Genomic DNA, 24,193 nt, shown 5'->3' on the forward strand with positions numbered 1-24,193 from the left:
GGTTAAAGTTCCACCAGAGTATTACCAGAGATGTCACTGTTTAGTCGACCGTTTCTGCCGAAACGTTCGACTAAACAGTGACATCTCTGGTAATAGTTATCAATTATTACTGAGTATTTAACGGTTGTAATTATCAGAGGCGTTGAGCCGCAATTACAACACCAGAAGACATGTCTGGTCTTGATTCATAAATGAGGATTTTGGTTAAGAAATTAATTTAGTCAAATTATGATTTTTGATTATAATTATTGATAAAGATTAATTAATCAATAATCATAATTCCAACACCTGGCTTCAGACAAAGGCATTTTAATCTGCTCACATTCAAATGTAGATGTGATGAGTCTATGTGAATAATGAAAAAGCTCCTGTTTTAGAAGATGGAGAGCTCCAGAAGCATTACTCACGGTCGATTACAACTCCCATCTTTGGCTGGAAGTCATTGTCAGTGAGCTGCCAGAGAGCAAAGGCCTCTTTCGTCGTATCCTGCAGCAGGCGAAAAGTGATGCTGATGGTGTGCTCTGGAGAGAAACCTGCAGGGTGAATAAACCTGAAAACAGAAAAGGAAAAATTTTGTTTAGAAGCTTTACTGTAGTTTTTTCTCTGGCGAACTTCATTTAATTTAAATATGCCAATGACCACGTTTTAGAAAAAAACATCAAATTACCATATTAACACATTAGGAGGGTAAAAAGAAGAAATTACTCTAAGATCCATCTACAAAAAGCAAACCTTCTGTCAGACATTCTGCTAAGCAAACATGCATTAAGAAAGGCATGGTAGGAGGTTTCCTTTTTAACTAATTTGTGAAATAATAAAGTCTCACTTGGTACTCTGTGTCAACTGCACATCTTTGTACAAGGTGTAGGTGGGGAGAGTGTTAAAGACAAAAGGCTCGGCTGCCACACCCTCTACTGATGAGTGAGCTTTCTGTGTCAGACCAAACGCTTCCATCATGTTAAAACCTGAACCAGCACACAAATAAATCATTAATACTCAGTAGAACATTTATTGGGATCAAATGGGTCAATTTCTTCTCTTTTTTTTATATGAAATAGTGTGTGAGGTAAGCCAGCCTCACCTTTAACAATGCTGTTCTGGATGGTGATTTCAGGACAGACTGCAACACAAGAGGGCAGCGCTGAGACATTATAAGACAAGGTAGGCAAGCAGCAACGGCAAGAGTGTATCACTATGGTTTCCAAGAATATTGACAATAACCGAAAAATAACTGAAATATGATCACTTCTGTTTGACAACTAGGAATCATGGACATGAATGTCATATAGGTATGGGACTTTTAAAGTCCATGGTTTACTGATTGTACACTTCCCAACTTTTAAAATGTAGAAAGAAGTTAGATGGAAATGTTTAGGTGAATTTTCTCTAATCCACACGGGGCCAACATTATACATTCAGGCTCAGATATTTACATACACTCCAATAATATTTGAATACGTTTCGCTTAGCAAGTTGCATGTCGACCACACTTTTTTGCATCCATCAGCAAACCTCTGGCATATTTTTGGCTGCATATTTGATGTGGCAGAATTGGTAAAGTTCATATAAACAGGTTAGTTTTCTGCCACTGACCTGTTCAAACCTATTGATCATAGAAGTGGTCAATTGGTTTTGGTTCTTCTTCTAGACTTTTGCAAACATGGTGTGACTTGGACTTACATAACAATTCATTTTGGGCTGCAGTTGTTTAGAAGTGGCTCTAAAACATATTCTCAACTTGTATAAATCTACAATTCTCCTTAGACTTTCCATTAGTTTGACTCACCCATTGTTCTGATTGTTGGTCAATCTACTGCTTGCTGTCAAAGAGAAACTACCAGCTGCAGTCAATCATGATCTTAGAGAAGTTAACAGACCTTGGCTTTGTCTGCCTGTTTTTTTATTTCGACCATGTGTGGATTAAAGAAAATCCATAATTAACCGAAACGTTTTATTATACATTGTGTATTTATTACACCTTGGTAAAAGAACATTTCTAACAAACCATTAAAAGCCTTAAACTATAGTGACATTATTCTCTGTGACGAGAACACTTCTGACAGCACTGTAAATAGAGATCCATGTCTTGTTTTGCTGAGGTAAACGTGTGAACATTTTTCCTCATCCTGTAAAGCAATCTAAGGCTGCATACGAAAAATCTAAAAGAAATGCTGAACTACTCTAAAAACACAAGAAGAAAAATATAAGGATTCACCTTCATTGTGGACAGGATATATCCGTGGTTGGATAGGAATTCTGGCTGGAGCTGGAAAATGAACAATCAAAACAACGTGCATCATTACCGGAATAACTACTACTTTGTACTTTAATTGCAGTTTTGTGAGACTTGTGATACGTTCATAATTTCAAACATTTGTGCAAATTAATTTGATTCTATTTGCTAATAAACTGTCGGTTGTATTTTGTATGCACTGTAATCTCAAATACCAGTACACCAACACAAGTAATTAGTTTACATGAATTAGAGATAAATGTTTCCTTTTTTCAATTGATTTTTAGGAAAGGTGCATTGGCAGGTGGGGGACATGTGTTTTTAATTTGTGCATTGTAGGCACTTCACATGTGCCAGGATCATACTTTCATGGTGTTTTTATAATACAAAGAAAATGAAAAAATATTCTGAAAACATAGGGCATAGCTGGATTTGTTCGTAGCACTGTAAAATTGTATGTTCTGTCCCAGATTTTGTGACAAAAACAAGTCATCAGAGCCAAAATGAAAGGCAAATCAACCAACTGGATTCTTAAAAGTGGGTATAAAGTTGCTAATAATAGGGAGATATGCCAACTCTGGAGCTAGAGGAATACATTAGAGGGAAGCAAGTGTAGATGTAATGTAATACCTGGTGTAACATCTACTGCTGTATGACACATATGCACACTCTCCATTCTTTTGACCAACACTATTAAGAAGGCCTTCATCGTGAGTTTAGATTCAGTTGAAACACTGTTTTATTACACAGATGATGAACCTGAGACTGTTTTGAGAACATGAAGCTGTTTTGAGACAGAAAAATGTTCATTTATAGGTAAGTCAATGCATGTCAAAACTCAGTAACTCAGTAACCTTTTGAAACAAATTCAATTCAATTCAATTCAAAGATACTTTATTGATCCCCGAGGGGAAATTAGAATTCCAGTCCAACCCATCCAAACATACATCATGACACAAGACAATGGGGGGACGGGTCACCGAGGCTTTGCTGCCCACTCACAGGCGCTGCCCTTGCTAGATGAGAAAAGAGGCCACATTAGGTAAGTAGAGGGAAAAAAAAATCATATTTCACACTTTATCCTTAGCAGGATACAGTTTGAGATTGCAAAAAAACCTCAGCACAAAGAAGCAACAAATTTACAAAACAACATCATGCTGGGAACGGTGAAGGTGGTGTGAGGGGTGCATATGTTTATCTTGAGCATGTGTGTGTGTGCAAGTGAGTGTGTGCAAGTAAGTCCATGAAGCACTGTCACAGAGGCCATTGTCCTTGATGGTTCGTTGGAATGTTCATCAACCGGCCACAAAGTTCTGAGCAGGTCCACAGGTGTCCTCAGGGAAGGGAGGGGGCAGAGGGAGCAGAGCGTCATGTTTACATAACTTCCAGGAGAAGTTGAAGATAACCAGCCATCAAGGCCGCGCAGGGGAGCCAGATTCAGAAAAACAATAATTATTTGGGTTAGGCTGACTCTTAATTTTCCGTCAGCCTTGAGAGTCTCACTGGTGCTTCTCAAAGGCAAATCCAAACAGCCAAATTCCTGGTCTTTCTGCCAGATCCGAGCAAACAACTTTCTCCAAGATTTATCCCATTTCACCCCTGAGTCCAGGAACCGCAACCTGCCTGCGATCCTAAGGATCACATCCAGTCTGCGATTCAGCTCACGTAACATCTCAGTCTGAGTGTTGATCGCTCTGAAGATCCCATCACAGATGCCAGGCAGCCTTACATTGGCCAGAACAGCTGCTGACATTCTCTGAATTTCCCGATATGTCAGGTAACCACTGACTCCAAAAAGCAGAAATCCTGATATCAAACATCCAATTATATACACATCTTCCACATCCTCGACTGACATTATCGATAGACACACAATCCTCCACTTCTGTCAGGAGTCCATCGTGTATCCAGAGAAAAACGTCCCGTCCGGGTTAGTGGGCTCTCCCGACCCCTGTCTTCTCGTCGAGAAAATTTTATCAATTGCATTGAGAGACCAGCTAACCAAATCCATATTTTGGAAGAATTTGGAAGATGTGCAAAAAGAGGCTCCAAAAAAAAGACAAGACACAGAGCTGAAGGAGGGCAGATATGGGAGGGGTGCGGGAGACAGAGAAAAAGCGTCCACCTCCACCGAGAGCAGGAAAAACAATGCACTCTTGTTTGTCTCTTCTTGGAAGGATTGTGTGTCAGTAGACCTTAACCTGGACTTCTGCTTCTAGCCAGGAAGTAAGGTTTGTTCAGCAACTGTCTCCCCTGAAATGTAAATAATATGATTTGAAAATATAATAAATATATTTTTTTGACCTTGATTGAATAAAGTTAGGTTGTGTCAAGGGTACTCGAGGGTTCATGGGAGTTTGCCCAACCAGTCCACATGTGTTTTGTGGACCTGGAGAAAGCATTCGACTGTGTCCCTCGTGATGCCCTGTGGGGGGTGATCCAGGAGTATGGAATCGGGGGCCCTTTATTAGGGGCCATCTGGTCTCTGTACAAGCGGAGCAGGAGTTTGGTTCGCATTGCCGGCACTAAATCGGACCTGTTCCCGGTGCATGTTGGACTCTGGCAGGGCTGCCCTTTGTCACCGGTCCTGTTCATAACTTTTATGGACAGAATTTCTAGACAGAGCCAAGGGCTGGAGGGGGTCTGGTTTGGGGACCAGTGGATTTCGTCTCTTCTTTTTGCGGATGACGTGGTCCTGCTGGCCCCCTCTAGCCAAGACATACAGCATGCGCTGTGGCGGTTCGCAGCCGAGTGTGAAGCAGCTGGGATGAAGATCAGCTCCTCCAAGTTCGAGGCCATGGTTCTCGACCGTAAAAGGGTGGCTTTTCCTCTTTAGGTTGGAGGGGAGTTCCTGCTTCAAGTGGAGGAGTTCAAGTATCTCTGTGTCTTGTTCACGAGTGAGGGAAGAATGGTGCGGGAGATCGACAGACGGATCGTTGCGGGTGCCACAGTAATGGGGGCGCTGTGCCGGCCCGTTGTGAAGAGAGAGCTGAGCCGAAAAGCGAACCTCTAGATTTACCAGTCGGTCTACGTTCCTACCCTCACTTATGGCCATGAACTTTGGGTCATGACTGAAAGAACGAGATCCCGGATACAAGAGGCTGAAATTAGCTTCCTTTGTAGGGTGGCCGTGCACTCCCTTAGAGATAGGGTGAGGAGCTCGGCCATCCGGGAGGGGCTCGGAGTAGAGCCGCTGTTCCTCCACATCGAGAGGAGCCAGTTGAGGTGGCTCGGGCATCTATACCGGATGCCTCCTGGACGCCTTCCTCGGGAGGTGTTCCAGGCACGTCCCACCAGGAGGAGGCCCAGGGAACGGCCCAGGACACGCTGGAGGGACTATGTCTCTCGGCTGGCCTGGGAACGCCTTTGGCTCCCTCCGGAGGAGCTGGAGGAGGTGTCTGGGGAGAGGGACGTCTGGGCGTCTCTGCTGAGTCTGCTGCCCCTGCGACCCGGTCCCAGATAAAGCGGAAGATGACGAGTACGAGTACGATGAGTATGAGTAGGTTTATACTTGATGCATTGAACAGGCCGCGAGGGTGCGTGCGCAATCTCCGCCCCTGCACAAGGGCCCTGCGGGCAGTCATGCCGCCTGATCATGCACCTCCACGAGTTTTGAATGAATGAAGTCGGAGGTTCAAACGTTTCACGCTAAAATAAATCTTCATGAACAGGAGGAAGGGAGTAACAGAACATAAAACAACAAACAAAAAAGGTAAGAGAAATGCGTGTTACAAAGTTAGCTTGTATGCATTAACAGTGTTTAAAGTTTTTATATTGTTTTTATTGTTAAGAGTCCGAAATTGTATCTAGGTATAGTTTTATATCCTTCACCAAGAGGTCAAAAAGCGGTTTTACTGTTATTATTCTGAAACTTTGCAAGAAACAGAATAGTTTTTTTAATAGTGCACACATCCATTTTTTTTGTTATGTGAAGCATTTCTTCTATCTTTCACTACATTTCTTCTGGTTTTCTAGCATAGTGCCCCTTGTGTTTTCAGAGAATACTGCAGCAATGTCAGGATCAAGTATAAACACCTACAGCACTTGTTCAGGCTCGCGCGCCATCAGCAGAGTCCTGGTTGACACCCCGAAGCACCACTATAACTGAGCCTTAATGCTCCACAAACACAGACTTATTAAATTCCATTGTGATACGTGTTTGATGACATCATCAGACTGAGAGACACACAGCAGCATCAAACAGGAAGCCCAATCAGACATATCAAGCTTGAACAACGTGGTTAAAATTCGGTTGGCTCATTGTTTGTAACTTTTTGTTTTTGTTTTTGTTCACTTGTTTACTTTTATTTGTTTTGTTAATTTGGGAAGTTAATCTTTCAGGTTTTGCCTTCATGAATCTGCCGTAGGAAAAAGAGCCAAATATTCCACCAAAATGATCTTTTGTACTCTTTACAATGAGGTTCCAAAGCTGAAGCGAGGCTCCAAGGAAACATTCAAAGGCCAGTGCCAGGAGAGGAACTGCTGGCCAATCTGAGGGTGAGCTTTCCAGCCGTACAACAGCTGTGTTGAGATATTCTCCATAACCAGAGTCAGAGATGGGAGCAGGCGAATTGCACAGGTCCAAATTTAGTTTTGAAAAAGAGGGAACACCACAATCTTATTTCTGACAAAGTGAGGCACCTCTTATCAACTTTATTGTGGTGGTTCATAGGTGGCCAGAGTTGATGGACCAACTTCACCTTTTCATATTCAAACCTTGCCTTTAAAGTTAAGTCATGTTTTCAGAACTCCAAATTATGTGTGAAACCTTATGTTTCATCGGTTTCGAAGGCCAGCTATGGTGAAGAGAGAGCTAAGCTGATAGGCAAAGCTCCTAATTTACCGGTCGGTCTACGTTCCTACCCTCACCCATAGGCATGAGATCCCCGATACAAGCGGCTGAAATGGGCTTCCTCCGCAGGGTGGCCGGGCACTCCCTTAGAGATAGGGTGAAAAACTCGGCCACCCGGGAGGAGCTCGGAGTAGAGCCGCTGCCCCTCCACATCAAGAGGCATTCCAGATGCTCTCTGGACACCTCCCTCAAGAGGTGTTCTAGGCACATCCCTCCAGAAGGAGGCCCAGGGGACGGTCCAGGACATGCTGGAGGGATTATGTCTCTCGGTTGACCTGGTAAGCCTTGGGCTCCCCCCAGAGGAACTGAAGGAGGGGTCTGGGGAGAGGGAAGTCTGGGTGTTTCTACTGAGATTGCTGTTCCCGCAACCTGGTCCTGAATAACGGGAAGACGACAAGTACCAGTACGAGTACTTTATGTTTGAGTTTGAGAGAGACACTGATAGGACTTTGGATAAAATTAGACTTTTACTCTAAACAATAATTCTGGCATGATTACTAACAGGTTAATGAATAATTCTAAAAATGATTCATTACAATATAATCATTCTATTTTAACTGAAAGGTTAATCTTTTTTCCATGAAGTATGCATAAAGAGAGTTCCCTGACGAAGGGAATCTAACCTTTAATTTTATTATTCATTGACACTGGTAAAGAAAATATTTCTTATTAATAAGACTAATACACAGATATAATTAGGTAAACTTTTCAAGGCCTACATTTAACCCTCAACAGTTTGTGAATCTTTTGCATTTGATAGACTAAAGACAGCATTGTTTTGCATTTGCAGAATACCTCCAGATTAGCCATGTTTGTTTCAGAATGTCTATGCACATCTAAGTTTCAAGATTTGCTGCAGCTTTTCAATTGGATTAATATCTAGACTTTGACTAGGTCATTGTAACACATTAAAATGCTTTGATCTAAACCCTTCCATTATATATCTGGCTGTATGTTTATGGTTGTTGTCCGGCTGGAAGGTGAACCTCCGTCAAAAGTCTCAAGTCTTTTTCATCATACAGCTACCACCATGTTTCATCATGGGGATGTTGTGGTCAGCATGAGTCTTCACAATGCTGTTTGTTCACTAATGTTCTCTAATAACATCTGGGGCCTTAACAGAACAGCTGGAGTTATACTGAGATTAAATCACATACGAATCTACTGAAGAGATTCATGAAGGCAATTTTGTACAAAATGTTGAAAATCATGATTTATCTCCCTTCCACTTAACAATTGTGTGCTACTTTGTGTTAGACCATTGCATAAAATCCTAATAAAACCCACTGAGGTCTGTGGTTGTAATGTGACAGCATGTCAAAGGGGTGTGAACACTTTTGCAAGGGACTGTAATTACTTCACACCTGTAGGATGGAGAATGGAGACGGCAGCGCCCTCTGCAGAGCCCAGAAGCGAGTGCACGCTGATGCGATACAGAGTTTCAGGTTCCAGGCTGTTGAAGCAGTAACTGCTGGTGGACTCATCCACAGTTTCCTGTTTTGTTTGCTTGTCTAAACACAGAGTCAGAACCCAACATGATGTTCACCCCAGTTAATGTGGTTTCAGAAACATGTTGAGTATAAACGTCCATAAATGTTTTAGGAGATTACCTTTAACTGACTGTATAACAACACGGTATCCATCAACGGCAGAGACTGGTCTCCACGACAAACAAATACTGGTATGGTCTGACCTGACCACGCTTATGCTGCTCACACGTAGACTGGCTGCAGGGACGGACACACAGATATAATCAGTAGAGGGCATGAAAAAGGAGTTACATATGAACGAAAAAAACTGATAAAACCTGCAAGGAGAAGAACAAACTGTTGTAGTTTCAACATTTTGCTTTTTTTGTCTTTGAGTTCTTGGTAACAGATGTCATTTACACTTTATCTCCCCCACTTGATGTATATTAACTGCAGTGAATATTAATTTTGGCATTTTTAAAACGTGTGTTCTGTGTTCAGTTTGTAATTGCAATGTTTCTATATATTATGGTTATTTATTATGTTTCTTTGTTTGCTAAGTTTGAACCTCTACTCTGATTACACACCTTTGTTCAGTGATTGTTACCAGAGATCAGAGGAGGCCCAGCACACATGGCTGGAAAGCAGTTGCTCTGGGCACCAAAGAAAGACAGGGATAACAGGATATAATGCACAGATTCTCTTCAGGATAAAATATAGCTTGAAGAAATTGTCAGTATTTTTTTTACATTTTCAAGTAAACAAAGAATAAATTTCAGGCCCAAGTATCTTTGCATTTCTATACTGGGCATGCTTCTTTCTTACATCTAAAGCTCACCTGACTGCAGCTGGTGATTGTCATTGTAATATGTTTGATCACTTTTCTATACTCACCTGGTTTGGATAAAATCTTAAAAAACATAACTCTTCCCACTTCACATAAATATACAACAGACCAAAAGAAAGGAAATTAGTGTATACATGTTTATTTCTTTGTGGTAACAATGCTTCTTGGCAGTCAATTTTATACAGTTGGAAAGGCTGTTTATTTCCCTTTAAACTGTGCCCCATTTGTAAGAAAAATGCAGTTCTGGGTGGAGCAGCTGAGTTAAATATGTGGGTAGTGCCAATGAAAAACTAACACAATCCTCCGTCTATGCCGAACAGTATTTGATGGTGGCAGTGTGATGATGCGGCCCAGCATCTCTCTCACTTGTCATCACTGGAGGCAATCTCAGTGTAGAAACACATCAAGAAATCTAAATCTCCACTCTTTGAGACTGCAGCCAATCCTCCAACATGACAGTCCCTGCCCCCACAGAGTGGGATATATCATGGATGACCTTCAGAGTTTGGGAGTGAGGAGGATGGAATGGCCTGCCATCAGTCCTGACCGTAAGTTTTAAAGGCTTTTAGGATCAGCTTGGGTGTGCTCTCTGTACCAGACTGATGAACACAACCGCACTGACTGACTTGCGAGAAATGCTGGTAGAAGAATGGGACCCATCCCACAGCAATGCGTGACCCAGCTGTACGGTTCTCCCGTGCAATAAGGCCTGTGTTTGTTTAATGAATAAACAATTATATTATTATTACATTATATATTATAATTGTCAATATATTTCTTGTTTCTACAAAATTCTTTCTTCCAATTCAACAAACAACACTGAACACGCATGAACAAGAGAGTAAATTGTTTGGCATTGACAGACTGGATTTAATATGTTTTTCATAGGCTGAGCCCACGCCCTCATCTCTGCTGCTTGACCTACAAATGCATTTTTCTTACAGATGTGGCTCCTTTTATGGGGAAATCTTAAATGTCTTTCCAGTGTCAATAGATTTATTCACAAAAAGTTTTGTTACGACACAGAAAAAACAGACTAATTACAAGTGCTCTTACCTTTTAGGTGCTAGGTATATAAAGTACAGTGAAGTACAGTTTTAAACACCCCCTGTTTTAAAGTGGTGTTAATTTAGTTTTTCAGGTATTCAGAGGGTCTTTAAGAGTTTTCAAACAACTAAACTTCCACCCAGTTGTTGCACAATATGCAGTGTTTGTGTTAAAAAAAACAAAAAAAACAAAGAAAAATGGACCAGTGAAAAATTAAATAACACCAAGAAGAGAAAGAAAAACCCAACTACAATAGATGATTAGTATCTAACACTGTGTGTTTCGGAAACAGATGATGGCTTAGCCCCAAGCTGCCTCAGGGTGCTTCCACTGGCCAGCTGTTTTCTAAGGCTGTTGTACTCCACTTACTGGTTTTGCCTTGAGCTGAGCCGCTGCCTCCCTCTCTGTTGCGATACTCAGCAGTGACCAAGATGCTGTACCGTGTATCTGGCTGTAATGACTCCAGCACCACCTGCTTATGACCACCTGGGACCAACACCTGTAGACAATAAAGCAGTCTTTCAAGGCTCCCAACACAGGCAAGGTGATTTGTAGTTTCTCTCTGACAACTGACAACACAGCGATTTGTGCTCCTTTGGGGCAAAGAGCAAAAAAGCAAGAAAAGTCCTGCTCACAGTTCTGTCCTGGGTCTCGGCTCCCGTCAGTGGTGTGTAAGACACGCGATAATGGAGGACGTGAGCATTTGGAGGCAGCCAGCTGACCACCATGCTCACTGCAGTTTCTTCTGAAACGGACACACTGGAGGGGCCTCCGCCTGACACTGCAGCAACAAGATACATATGACAGATTCTTCATTTTCAGAAAAAGAGAATATTATTTTTACACACAGGGTGGATGGAAAACCTGCAGATAATCTGAGCGCCAAATGATTTTGTTTTTCTTTGATTTCATTTATTTTAATACTCTTCCTTATTCCCCCTTCTTTCTCTGTTTCATATACAAAATACATTTTTTTGAATTCTTTGTAAAAAAGCACATCATAGTAAACATAAACTTTGAAATCATCCAACATCTGTTTACAGCCTTCTCTGGCAAACAAGGAAGTAATTCCTTCAAAGTAACATGTTAGGGAATTAAACGGTTTATCTTCTGACGTGTAAATAAAAATAACCACAAGTCCCTTAAATCCCTAATGGATTTTTAAGAAAGATGCTTCACTGATGCTGCTGCTGTGTTTGCGTGTGTGTCCTCCTGAGAGATGTCACTCGGGCTTTATTCGTTAAATATGCGTGAATGTTACAAACCTCTGATTTTGAATACAATACAAACACTGAAATGATCCCAAGTTTCCAGCAAGAAGACTTAATCCAAACCGGAGATGTCTCTCCTCTTCTTTTGCCTCAGAAGCAATAGAACAATGTTATAGCTTTTTTGCTAAAAAAAAAAGAAAATGCTGGCTTTTATTTCTGCAAAGCTCCCCGTTTCAGCAGCCTCGGCATGACCTCAGTCGACCCTGCTGCAGTGGGAGATGTTACTGCTCACAGCCACAGTAGAAACATTCACAAAAAAACAGTAAGGGTACACGAAGGTTGTTGGAAAAAGGTTTCAGGAAAAAAGAAAACTGGACCTCATTGTTATAATGAAAACCTTCAGAAAGCCTGAAGAAATTATAACAAAGACATTTAAAAGACTAATAACTGGCTGGCAATTGGGAAGCTAAGCATACATACTGAAATAGTGGGTGGTTTAATACTTTTGCACAGTACAGTGTGTATATAAAAGTGCAGGACTTACAAGTACTGTATCTAATGGCCACAGCCTCACTCTGAGCCCCATCTCCATAGAGTGCAGACAGAGAGATTTGGTATTCTTTATCCTCCTCCACGCCCTCCAGGATAGCCCCGTCATTGTCTCCATTCACCTTCAGCTAAAACACACGACACCAAACACATTTTATATCATTTCTTTTACTACATTCAGCTAGAAAAATAACAATCTGAAGACATTATAGAAGCTTGTTATCCAGCAGGCACCCGAAGCTCACCTGCCTCAGATCTCCTTCACTTAAGGAGATCCATTTGATTAGGTAATAAACCACATCATCTGCTGCTGCCTCCCAGCGAACCGTGAATTCACTGCCTGAGAAATTAGTCACCCTGAGATCTGATGGAGAAGGCACCTTCACTGGCAGAGAGGAAAAGGTGGTCAAGAAAACCTCAAACAAGAAGAATCAGAGACTGGACGTGTGTGTGTGTGTGTGTGTGTGTTGGCTTACGCGTTGTGACGTTACTGGTGAGTGTGGCAGACAGGCCTTGCGGGTAGTGAGACTGGACTGAAACCAGGTATCTGGACAGGGATGAAAGGCTCTGCACCAGCACAGAGTTCTGCCCTTTTACCTCCATCTGGATAGATAATGTTAGACATTCATCACATGCACAACTGTCTTTGAACTATCTGTGCATGCTGTCTATACCTGATTGTAATTTTATTATATAGACAGCTGTATTGTTCAGTATTGCTGTCGTGACACTCGATGATGATTTATACCAGCAATCACTGTCAATCAGTGAAGAAGGTTCCTTGATGGGACATTTTAAGCTTGGATCTTTAGTCCATGCACGACTGCATCTCACACTTCAAATTCTACCCCCTTATTAGTTTTAAAAGTAAACAGTTTTCTTTTGTAATTATAAAGCTGGACGTTTTTGAGTTAAAAGAGCTCGACACTGTTTGCAGCTTTTTTAATCCAATCTGACCCTCCCAGATTTTGTCTCCTTAAATTTATCAAACGCATTCAAAGCCTCCACAAAATGATCTTTATACCATGGCTGAAGATTTATTTATTAAGAGGTGTCTTGGTGTTTTTGAATGAAACACATAACATACACTAGTGTGCCATGACAATATGATTGTGAGTACAGCTGCTTATGATCTCACATGAGTCTGCAGGCCCAACTGATTCAGCTGCTGAAAGCGAAGTACTGAAGACAGGCCCAGCAGGTTACAGGAACACTGAGCTGTTTTGGCAGCAGGAGATGTAGCTAGAAAACATCAGACCTGTGATAATGTCGTTAATTCTTTTGGAGTTAAAAAAAAAAAAAAAAAAAGAAGATTGCTATTATGTTTTTTCACAACATGCTGAAAACTGGCAGTGAAAATTTCTCCTTGAACTCTGTTTTCTTGTTCTCTGTCCTGATGTATAAATGTATCATTATAAATAATATTTTCACATAATGTGACATTTTTCCAGTACAACTCAACTGAAAAACAAATCGGTAAGGGGGTAAAAAAAAAGAAAAGCTAAAGCTTTGTTTAAGCTCTTTTAAATTCAAATTCTGTATTTCCTCTTCTTTGGAGTCTCTCACCATGACTTATCCTGACTAGACAATATCTGCAGAATGTGAGGACTTGTCTTCTCAACAGCCCTCTTCATGTGGTTTCCCAGATTTCATGTCAAAGTTATTTCTGGATTCTGGTCAGGCCATTCCAGAACTTTGTTTTTCTCTGATAAAGGTGACGTGGATATTTGACTGAACTCACTCTGACCCTAAAAAATAAATCCCTCTTCTTCATCTTCAGCTTTCTAGCAGGCAACCAGGTGGTTGATGGGTATTTAGAAACGCTTTTGACTTCCTCGCAGTATGTTTAGAATGAGGTTTTTGGAGATTTTAGCCACAACTGGATGTTTTTTTTGAAAGAAATATGGAAGAAAATGATTCTGCCCTTTGGGCCCTGCTATTTAGAAAATATATTTGGAGAGTACAGCTGTCTGATAATGAATTTTTAAACACAACCAGTACTTGTTGAAAAGTCCTTCAGCTCCTTTGGTGTTGCTGTTGGAGAAGAGTGAAACTGAAGCTAATGATGCTTCAACAAAGAATAATTGATGGGTGAGCACTTTGAGGAAAAAATATACAAAATTGAAAGATGTAATAACCAAAGAAAATGTATGTATTTTTCACTTGAACTCTGCAAGATACATGTATTAAAAGTAAAACTAGTTATTAAATGATTTATTAAAGTCTGAAATGTTTTACATGAGAAAACCCTGACATTTTTACAGGGGAGCCACTGTACAAAGAAACAGTTCTCAATTTTCCATTTTGTTGTTGTAACTAAATGCTGTATAATCATTTTCTGTAAATGAAAAAGTTTAAAATATACTTCAACACTGCATTTCTTATCTGTCTTCAGAATATTTAGCATATTTTCTACTACTTTAATCTTTTGAGACACCACCAAACCAAAACCAGATGTAATGAAAACATTAACTTATTGTATGAGATCTTATTTTAATCTTCCTGATTCTAGATGTGTTATACAATTTGGCTTCTTTTTCTGTTGCTATTTTCAAACATTTCTTGTGAAACAAATAGACGTTACAGTAATGGCTTTATCCAGGACACACGTTTGTTGAACTTGAAATGTAGACAATCTGTTGTTGGGAAATATCAACAAATAATTTTGTAGCTCAGTTAATATTTAACCAATTAGATTTGACCTGTTTGCTCTATTCTTGATGTAGCTGCATCGCTCCTGTGTTTATTTGTTGTGCAATCACATGCCAAGAATCGTCTGAAAAAGCATGCAGCTTCTAATGTGAGGTCTGGACCACAGTTTTTTAACATAAAGGACAGGATATAACATGAGAAGTTAAAATGCTCTGGATACCACGACTATACCAATGAAAACCTCGACCAGTGTGACTAAAAGTACAGCAAATGACAACAACAAAAAAAACATTAGTCTCATTTTGAGCCAATTAAAACATTTCCTACATATTTGATATCTAGGAGAGGCAGAACGACATCAGTTTGCTGAGTGATTTATAAACAATCACATTTTGACTAAAAGATCTATTCATTTGTTTTACTTCAGTTTAAGCAGTATTTGCACACATAAAACAACTGAAATGGTTTTTCTAACAGCCAAACATGAACTACTTCTGGATACTTACTTCAACATTTGAATTTGAATTATTTGAGTTTATTTGTCTTTCCTTTTATCTGCTTTATATGATTTTTTTTATATGTTAGAGATAATTGTACATGCAATTACTTGCACAGAAGGATCTTGGAAATAAGTATTTTCATAGTGTTCTGTTTCCTATAACAAAAGCATCCTAAAAGTCCTGATTGATCTCGTACAGTAATAGGTGTTTCTAAAAGCGAAGCTTTCTATCTCGGCTAAGTTGAGCCCTTAAACAAAGAAGCAGCCCTCTGAATCTGTGCTGTTTACAGATCCACTTCCTCTTTCTTATTCCTTTTGTTTTATGAAACATTAATCCTTTTATGAAATTGTCATTACTCACTCCTAAAAGGGATTTTGCCGAATGTAAAAACAATGGATAAATAATTACAAGAAAGAAAAAACAGTTTTGTTTCCCAACAGATTTTTAATATATTTAAATTCAAAATGTGATTATTGAGAGCAACATGGAACCAAAGTCAAATTCCTTGTTGTGGCAAACAAAGGTGATTCTAATTCTGGTTATGCACAAATTATTATGTTCCTCCAAGGTAATTTCACCAATAAGGAAACTAAAACAGAGCACATCCGCAATATTGAGAAAAATGTTTTATTTTATGTGACTTTGTTCTTAGCAACATCATGGAACATCTAGACATAAAAACAGATCTGCTGTGAGATTATTGTGGTTTATGAGATGAAATATTAAAACAGAAGTAGGAACAAATAAAAATGATTCAGCGCACTGAGGACGGTGTTTTACCTGCTTAATGTCACTGCCATGGTTGGTGCTGTAGGTGATTCTGTGGCCTGGGACGTCCACAGCACCAGGGACCCAGCTCACCTTTATCATACTGTGGGTTATAATCGGGAACTGAATTCCAACTGGCGCCGGGAGGGGTACTTTAGTATCAGCAGTAAGTAGTGAGTCAGGAAATATAGGATGAAGTAATACAAAATATTACAGTTAAAATAATAAGCTTGGAAGACAGACAGATGGAAATGCATATGAGAACGTTTAGGGAATCACTTACATGTGCGTGAAACTGAAGTAACCGGATCGCTGGGATCTTCATCGAAGAGAGCATAAAGTGTAACAGAGTAGTCTGTTTCTGGTAGCAAGCCTTCAAGCTCCACCACTGTCTGCCCTGCACTGAATTTCTCCTTTCCATAAATGGTACAAAACATAAAATTAGTTGTGGAGGCATATTATTCCACTCCAAAGAAATAAACAGTTAATCATGTGCTATCATTATATTAAATCAGAACAAGGCTGAATCTTGTAGCTTGTAATCATTCGTAAGGAGATGAATAGCACAATCATCTACATTTAGAGGATAAGCTTATAAATTATTGATTTTTATCTTTGGTGTTCAGTCAAATATTTTCTTGTGATAAAAGTCCTTCTTGGTAAAAAAAAAATCTTATACCATTGGAAAGCCTGTTTATTTCCACCTGAATGGTGCCACATTTTGTAGGGAAATAAATTGTGATGAAAAACTTGCCAAATCCTCTCTTCCCAAACCGGTTACTTACTTTGTCTCATTCATTGCAATTAATAACTAGATTAAGTTCGACATAGTGTTAATTAAGCATTTGATCTATTTAACAAACAGGGGCTTAGAAGTACATGGGAGAACCGTACACATCTACGTACTAACACAGGCCCCTGGGCAGGAGCAAAAGAGGACCATATGTGTCTGAGGTCATGTGAAATGTTACAATGATTGCAGATGTGTATTCCTTAACTGCATTAAAGTTGGGGTTGTGGCTGGGGCGTGTTAGACCCCATTGCTTGCTGACTGCAGAGTCTCCCCCACCCCAATCCCCAGTCCGGGGAAACCCAGGCCAGCCAAGCGAAGCAGCCTAGGACCCGGAGACCCACTGAATCAGTCAGGAACCCAGGCACCACACAGATCCCGGGAGGTTCACCCAGGCTCTGTCCACCCAGGTATAACCATCCCAACCTCAGACCCTATTCTGCCATTAATATTGCTTCCAATGATGACAGGCTTTGGTGTTCCAGAGAGGGAGATGAGCCAACATCATAATACTGCCTCCACCACAAAATGTTCGGCATTGGCAGAGAGGATTTAGCAGGTTTTTCATGGGTGCACATATTTTCATCACAATTGCAGCACCATTTAGGGAAGATTCACAGGCTTTTCAACTGTAATAGATTGATTGTCGAGAAGTATTGTTACAACAAAGAAATGTTTGATAAAACACAAATCACCTTTCTTTTTCTTCTAAGTATATACCACACCATACCAACATTATTTATAAAGCACTTTAAAACAACCACAGCTTAAACAATGTGCTGCACATAACTGCTAACTATGAACATATATGAGAAGAAAAGGCATATATAAATATGACATAAGAACCATTAAACACAGTAAAACCAATTAAAACAAACAAGTTCAAAACTAGGTCTCGCTAATGTTGAAAGCCAAAGAATAAAAATGGGTTTTAGGATGAGTTTTATCGGTAGGCAATGAAGTAAGCCTCTCTAATATGCAGGGGTAGGTTATTCCACAGTTGAGGAGAAGGCCTTGCCCCCCCTGAGCTTCCTCCTAGACCTCCTTGCTACCTGCAGGAGATGCTGTTCAGCCAACTTGGGTTGTCAAGAAGCCAACTAGGGATGAAGAAGCTCAGAGAGGTACTGCGGGAAAAGGTAATTCGAACATTTCAAAACGAAAATAAGAATATTATATGAATTTTACAATGAACGCTAAACTGCACAGGCAACCAGTGAGGTTGGGCTTAGGCAGTGGTGACCCATATAAAGTCTGGGAAAAAAAAATCACAGTCTCTGTGAGTAACACATAGAGTCAGGTTAAACATAGCAACAATGGGACATTTTTCCAAATAGCCATTTCTAGACATTAATCATAAAATGGGAGGGTGGTTGAGAAGTCATATTTTACAAAGAACATTATAGGTAGAGATGCTAACAAAAATGTTCTTAGCTGCAGCACTGTTACAGGGGACAGAAGGAAAAAATAACACAACTAACACCAAATCTCCACTTAATGTTGTTTAAGTAAAAGGTAGCATTAACATGGCAGCAGAGCTAGCCCCGACAGGAAGCTAAAAAAAATTCAATTCAATTTAATTCAATTCAGTTTTATTTATTTGGTGCCAATTCACAACACATGTTGTCTCAAGGCACTTCACAAAGGGTTTGGAATGGTGTGTTGGGGAGGTAAGATTAAAATGCTGAGAGTTTGGCCATTTTAGAATGGGCTATGTGTGGGGGTACTAAGTAAAATAATACACTGATAAAGTTTGTCCATCTAGAGCCCACTGGTGGCCATTGTTATACTAAAAACCACAACGACTGGGGTACTTCTCTCTGTCAGACTGATTATAACCATTGGAAAAGAGAAGGGGTCATACAGGTAGCAGAAATGGAGGGTGTGTAACTGAGCCGGTTTAGGCTCAGTTATGGTTATGTGGGAACAAGGTAGGCAGATAGTTATGGTAGTGAGTGTTTTCAGTTGCTACAATGCAAATGAATGTTAAATTCATACAAACCAACAGCAGATTTACATTCTCGGGACACCTTGTGTGAGTTTTTCCAGACACTACTGCTTTTCTTAACATTTCGCCTTTGTACATTTCTGAAATGCAACCACTCTAATTGTTCTTCTGGCTTCTGTTTGGTTGACTAAATTCTGATTTTAGAGTTTCACTCCTTACCTCCTTGGCATCATCAGGCTCTCCATCACTGAGTGCTGAGTATAGGATCATGTAATGAGAAGCACCAGGAGCTGGACTCCAGCTCACTTGCAGAGTGCTGTAAGAGGAGGGTGTCACTTCCAAGTTGGTCGGCATGGCCAGAGGCACTGAAGGAAAGGTTGAATAAAGAAGGACAAAGAAGAGACAGAATAAAACAATGTGTCATGCAACGTAATACATGGATCTGCTCAGTTGCTTTTGGTTGGCTTCATTTGTGTTCGTGCTTCAACGATGTGTGGATCATTTTGGTCTAACTACTTTAAACATGCTTTAAATTAAAATAACTGGTTTCGATGGCTTTCACAAAGAGCCTGAAAAGAACTGGGAGGAAACAGAAGACATATATTACTCACAAAAGTGAATACAACCCTCACATTTTTTGTACATATTCTATTACATCTTTTCACGGGACAACACTGGAGATAGAACACTTAGATACAATGTAAGGTAGTCAGTGTCCAGCTTGTATCAGATTAACTCAACACACAACCATTCATTTCTAAACTGCTGGCAATAAAATTAAGTACACCCCTAAGTGAAAATATCCAAATTCTGTGATACTGTGTAAAAAAAAAAAAAATCGGTTTTCTCAGTTTAGGAATCTGTGCGCAATGACTTTCAATCTAACTTAGCCAGTAAAACTTCAGTTCTTCTGCGCAAACTGAATAAAATAACATTGAGAATAAACTAAATAATAATGATGGTTTTATTCCACAGATCTTCCTTTGAGCCAATTTCATCATTTTGGATTATCTTCTTTTATTCCAATCTTTCTGTACAAAACAACAACCATCCAAAGTTTCTAGTAAAGCAGCTGGCATGCAGCAGAAGCCTTCCATAGTGATCAATGATAGATGAGTTTCACAGAAAGCTTTATACTTTCAAGTCTGGATCACCTGCTTTTTAAGGATCTCATTCTTCTTCCATTAGGAAGGAGATTCATGCTCCCTCTGACCAGAAATCGAAGATGCAAATGGTCTTTTATTCCATGTGCAATTACTATAATCATTCTGCAGATTTCTTTATTTGAGGACTTTTATTATTATTTATTTAGGACTTTATTTGACCTGAGTTATTATTTGCATTTGTCTATGTTTTGTCTTTTAATGTACCAACTTTGACTCTGTTTGAGGGACAGTAACGGCTTTCTAAATCTGAAGTATGATTTGTTTAAATTAAAATAAGACTGTAATAAATTGTCTTCCTTCCTTTATTATGACTTACTGATCCTTGTAGTAAGAGTTCATCCAACCTTTCAACTTCCCTTCACACAAACAAACAATTCGATTTTTCCAGAATATTAAGATGTCTAATAGCAGATCTGTGTGCAGGTTTTCCTAATCCAAAGCAGAGAAAAAACACCCAATCTCCATGAAATACAATATTCATCAGCTACATCCCACTCACATGTAGTGACAGTTCCTCTGAGTGCCAAGCCAACGCTGCTGGAATACACAGGAAATATGGAGACATGATACAGTGTCTGAGAGGAGAGGTCTTCAAGCAGAACATTGGACTCAGAGCCGGACAACACCACCTGCAGACACATGGTTACTGTCAGATGAAGAAATGTGTATGCAGTCCTTTTCTTGTATTTTGAAATAATTTTCTCAAAACATATTTTTATAAAAAACAAAATCTACCTCACTTATATTGCAATCTTTCAGACATCCTGAGTAACAACAGCCTAAATGGCTGGTTTAACACTGTGCGCATCTGAAGTAAGAGTGTATAACTAACCTCCTGCGGACTCTGACTCTCAGCACTGTGGTAAACCACTCTGTACTGCTGGACCGACTGGGCAGGATTAGTCCAGTGCAGCTTCACCTGTTTGGCTCCAAGTTGGGAAAACCGCAGATCAGTAGGACTGGGAAAGGAGAGGACTGGCTCTGTTGTAGGTCTAGGCTCCATTCCTATAAACACAACAGATCACACCTTAAGATTATATATCTTTTATTTTATACAATAAGTTTGAGCTCACAGACAGACAGACAGACAGATAGGTAGATAGAAATGTGGGCTACGTTTTGAGATGCCACGGTCCTCTATCCTCCCACATAGGATGTGAACCAGCCGAGCCACCAGTTTGCTGAGCAGGGGGAAGTCATTTACATTGTAGACATTCAGATCGACTGGCTCTGATGCTACCTGCCTTAATTCAGCTTCATCAGCGTTTTTCACACCTGAAAAACACAAAGTTGTAAAATGAATCAACCTCTTCAGCACACTGAAGGCTAGAAAGAGGCATTTGAGCAGCGGCAGTTAAAAATCCCAAGACAAAGTCCTCGAGGATGTAAAAACACAACTGTAAGCTTACAGTGCATCTGGAAAATATTAGTTTTTTCAGTAACCTTCTCTCAATATTTTGCTTAAAGCACCTTTGTCTTTTGTACAACCATAGTACACCTGTTTTGGGGTATTTTCTACCATTCTCTGCAGATCCTCTGAAACTCAGTCAGGCTGGATGGACGGTGTCGATAAACAGACGTTTTCAGATCTTTCCAGAGATGTTTAATTGGATTTAAGACTGGGCTCGGGCTGGGCCACTCACATACATTCACAGCCTGGTGATGAAGCCACTCCTTTGTTATCTTGGCAGTGTGCTTCAGGTCATTGTCATCTCTCTCTATTTGTTTTGTTGTCATCTTATCCTCTAAACAGACTAGTCATCCAGCCCCTGTTGAAGAAAAACATTTATACAGCATAATGCTGCCACCACTATGCTTCACAGAAGGGATGTGGTAAGTCAGGTACTGCCTGTTTTCTACCATTTCTAAGGTACATTTCAGCAAGATTGAAGGGACCTGCCATGTCCGCCATAGGATGCATACATTAGCTCTGGTTGACCTCTTGGATGGTTCTCCAATCTCCATAGTGGAACACTTCAGCTCTACTATTGCGTTCTTGGTCCCCTCCCTGGCCATGGCCCTTCTTTCTTGATTTCTCAGTCTAGTTGGGAACCAGATCTAGGAAGGGTTCTGCTGGTTCAAAGGAGTTTTCATTTGCAAATAACGGAGACCACTGTGCATTTTGGGACATTCATTGTTGTGAAAATTTGTGCTTTGATTCAATCCATTCTACGAGGTCTAAAGACAGCCCTTTTGCCTTTATTGTTTATTTTGTGCAGGGTCAACTGTAAGACCTTACATTAGTCCAGGACTCCAGTCAAGTTGTAGAAACATCTGAAGGATGATCTGTGGTAATAGGATGCAGAGGAGCTCCCTTTGCTGGTGTGAATACGTATGTAGATGTTCTGGGGTATCATGTGTATTATGAATGTAGAGAGGAAAATAAATAACATAATAATAACATGAACAATGTGGAAAAAGTGAAACAAGGTGCATACTCAGGATGAACTCTAAGTTCATGTTTCACTCTCACCTACGGCGATGATTTCCACGCCTGCATTCTTCAGCCGGTTAGCTGCTGCAATGGCATCATCCTGAGACTTCCCATCAGTCAACAGGACCAAGAAAAATGGAGCGCTGGCTCTGGCTCCTGCCTGAGGCTTCATGTTTTCCTCCATGATGTGGAGCAGTGCCTGTCCTAGGAGAAAACTGGCTGGTTACACACTGACAGACATGCAGAGTGTTGAAGCAGAATATTGTGCCGTGTCCCTACCTGTAAATGTGTTTCCTCCTTTATATCGAAAGTTCCTCACTGCCTCCAACAGCTGGTTCTTCGTGGTGAAGTTATTGAGGTGCCACTCTGTGCGAGGGTCTCCACTGTACTGGGTCAGCCCTGCGGCACACATACTATATTCATATGTATAATCTGCCAGATTTAACTTTTTTTTTTTTAGAGGGTATAGGTTTAGATAGAGAACCATTTCATTGCTACTGACAGCCTGGTCCTCACCAATCTGAATGTGATTTGGTCCAATGGTGAAGGGTGTCACCAGACCCTCCAGGAAGTCTCTGACTCGCCTGAAGTTGGTGCGTCCAATGCTCCAGGAGCCGTCAACCAATAACATGATGTCTGCCGCCGCGTCTTTGTCACACTCATATGGTTTCCTCGGACGAATCCCTAAATACAATGAAACAAAAATATATTTAGACGAGTCTAAGTTCGATACAATAAAGCAATATTTCTTACTGAACCTAAAACTTCTTTTTCATTTCATCAACCCCAGCTCTGACCATTTTATACTGCTTTGTAAAAGTGTTACAACTATTTTTCACAACCACAAACTGCAGTGTATTTAAATTGGATTTGATATGATAGATCAACACAACGTTGTGTATAGTTTTAATTTTCTCTTTAGAACAACCTTTCATTGCAATTCCAGCTGAAAGTATTTTTGGGTATGTCTCTTCCAGCTTTGCCTCATTTCTGGATGTAATCTCTCCAAAGAGAATTTTTGTTTATTCTTTTAAGCAAAATAAATTAAGTTCAAACTGGATGGAGAATGGCTATAAATAGCAAAATTCTTTTTTTAAATTTAAGTCTGGACTCTGACCTGCCCATTCTGATGCATGAATATGTTTTTATGTAAACTATTCTATTATAGCTCTGGTTGTATATTAGAGCCGCTGACCTGCTGGCAGGTGGGCCTACACCCCGATCTCAAGTATTTTGCAGCAGGTTTTCTTGCAGGCCTGTCCTGTATTTAACTCCACCAATCGTCCCAACAACTTTGACCAGTTTCCCCTGTGCCTGCTAAAGAGAAACATTCCCATAGGATGACACTGCTGCCACCATGTTCTACTGTGTGAATGGTGTATCCTCTGGTCAGGTGTTTGCCGTATCCCCTACATGGCTTCACATGAACTGGAAACTCATTTATGACTTTCTCTTAACTGCTTTCTTCTTGATATTCATACACAAAGATAGATTTCTGAGCTTACCAACTAATACCAATCTAGTCAACAGATTCTTAAGGGAGCCATGCATATATGAACTTCCCACAGAGTTGGGTCTCTTGGCAGTCCTGTCAGCTAAGGTGCACAGCCATGTCTTTGTCTATCAGCAGCTTTGTTGTACTCCTTTTAAGAAATTTTTTGCGGCACTAGTGGCCTTTATTTTTATTTTTTGACAGTAGGCAGACAGGAAAGAGGGGTAGAGAGAGCGGG

The 24,193-nt window shown here is 40.3% G+C and overlaps 1 protein-coding gene across 5 annotated transcripts in view; it reads right to left on the bottom strand.

The window, feature by feature from the left end:
• LOC124869933 (collagen alpha-1(XX) chain) overlaps positions 1 to 24,193 on the bottom strand; it is a 54,492-nt gene that overhangs the window by 12,239 nt on the left and 18,060 nt on the right. For all 5 annotated transcript variants that reach the window (XM_047368207.1, XM_047368189.1, XM_047368215.1 and 2 more), the window contains exons 8-27: positions 22,980 to 23,147; positions 22,743 to 22,862; positions 22,503 to 22,667; positions 21,146 to 21,304; positions 20,862 to 21,034; positions 20,529 to 20,658; positions 19,083 to 19,228; positions 16,412 to 16,541; positions 16,141 to 16,280; positions 12,685 to 12,811; positions 12,454 to 12,593; positions 12,204 to 12,336; positions 11,084 to 11,229; positions 10,818 to 10,947; positions 8,696 to 8,812; positions 8,450 to 8,596; positions 2,216 to 2,266; positions 1,082 to 1,120; positions 827 to 965; positions 408 to 550 (exon numbers count right to left, since the gene is read on the bottom strand). In XM_047368207.1, coding sequence (XP_047224163.1) covers positions 408 to 550; positions 827 to 965; positions 1,082 to 1,120; positions 2,216 to 2,266; positions 8,450 to 8,596; positions 8,696 to 8,812; positions 10,818 to 10,947; positions 11,084 to 11,229; positions 12,204 to 12,336; positions 12,454 to 12,593; positions 12,685 to 12,811; positions 16,141 to 16,280; positions 16,412 to 16,541; positions 19,083 to 19,228; positions 20,529 to 20,658; positions 20,862 to 21,034; positions 21,146 to 21,304; positions 22,503 to 22,667; positions 22,743 to 22,862; positions 22,980 to 23,147 — 2,643 coding nt within the window. The remainder of the gene's footprint in view (positions 1 to 407; positions 551 to 826; positions 966 to 1,081; positions 1,121 to 2,215; positions 2,267 to 8,449; positions 8,597 to 8,695; positions 8,813 to 10,817; positions 10,948 to 11,083; positions 11,230 to 12,203; positions 12,337 to 12,453; positions 12,594 to 12,684; positions 12,812 to 16,140; positions 16,281 to 16,411; positions 16,542 to 19,082; positions 19,229 to 20,528; positions 20,659 to 20,861; positions 21,035 to 21,145; positions 21,305 to 22,502; positions 22,668 to 22,742; positions 22,863 to 22,979; positions 23,148 to 24,193) is intronic.

Source organism: Girardinichthys multiradiatus, chromosome 1 (assembly GCF_021462225.1).
Source record: "Girardinichthys multiradiatus isolate DD_20200921_A chromosome 1, DD_fGirMul_XY1, whole genome shotgun sequence".
Classification (NCBI taxonomy): Eukaryota; Metazoa; Chordata; class Actinopteri; order Cyprinodontiformes; family Goodeidae; genus Girardinichthys; species Girardinichthys multiradiatus.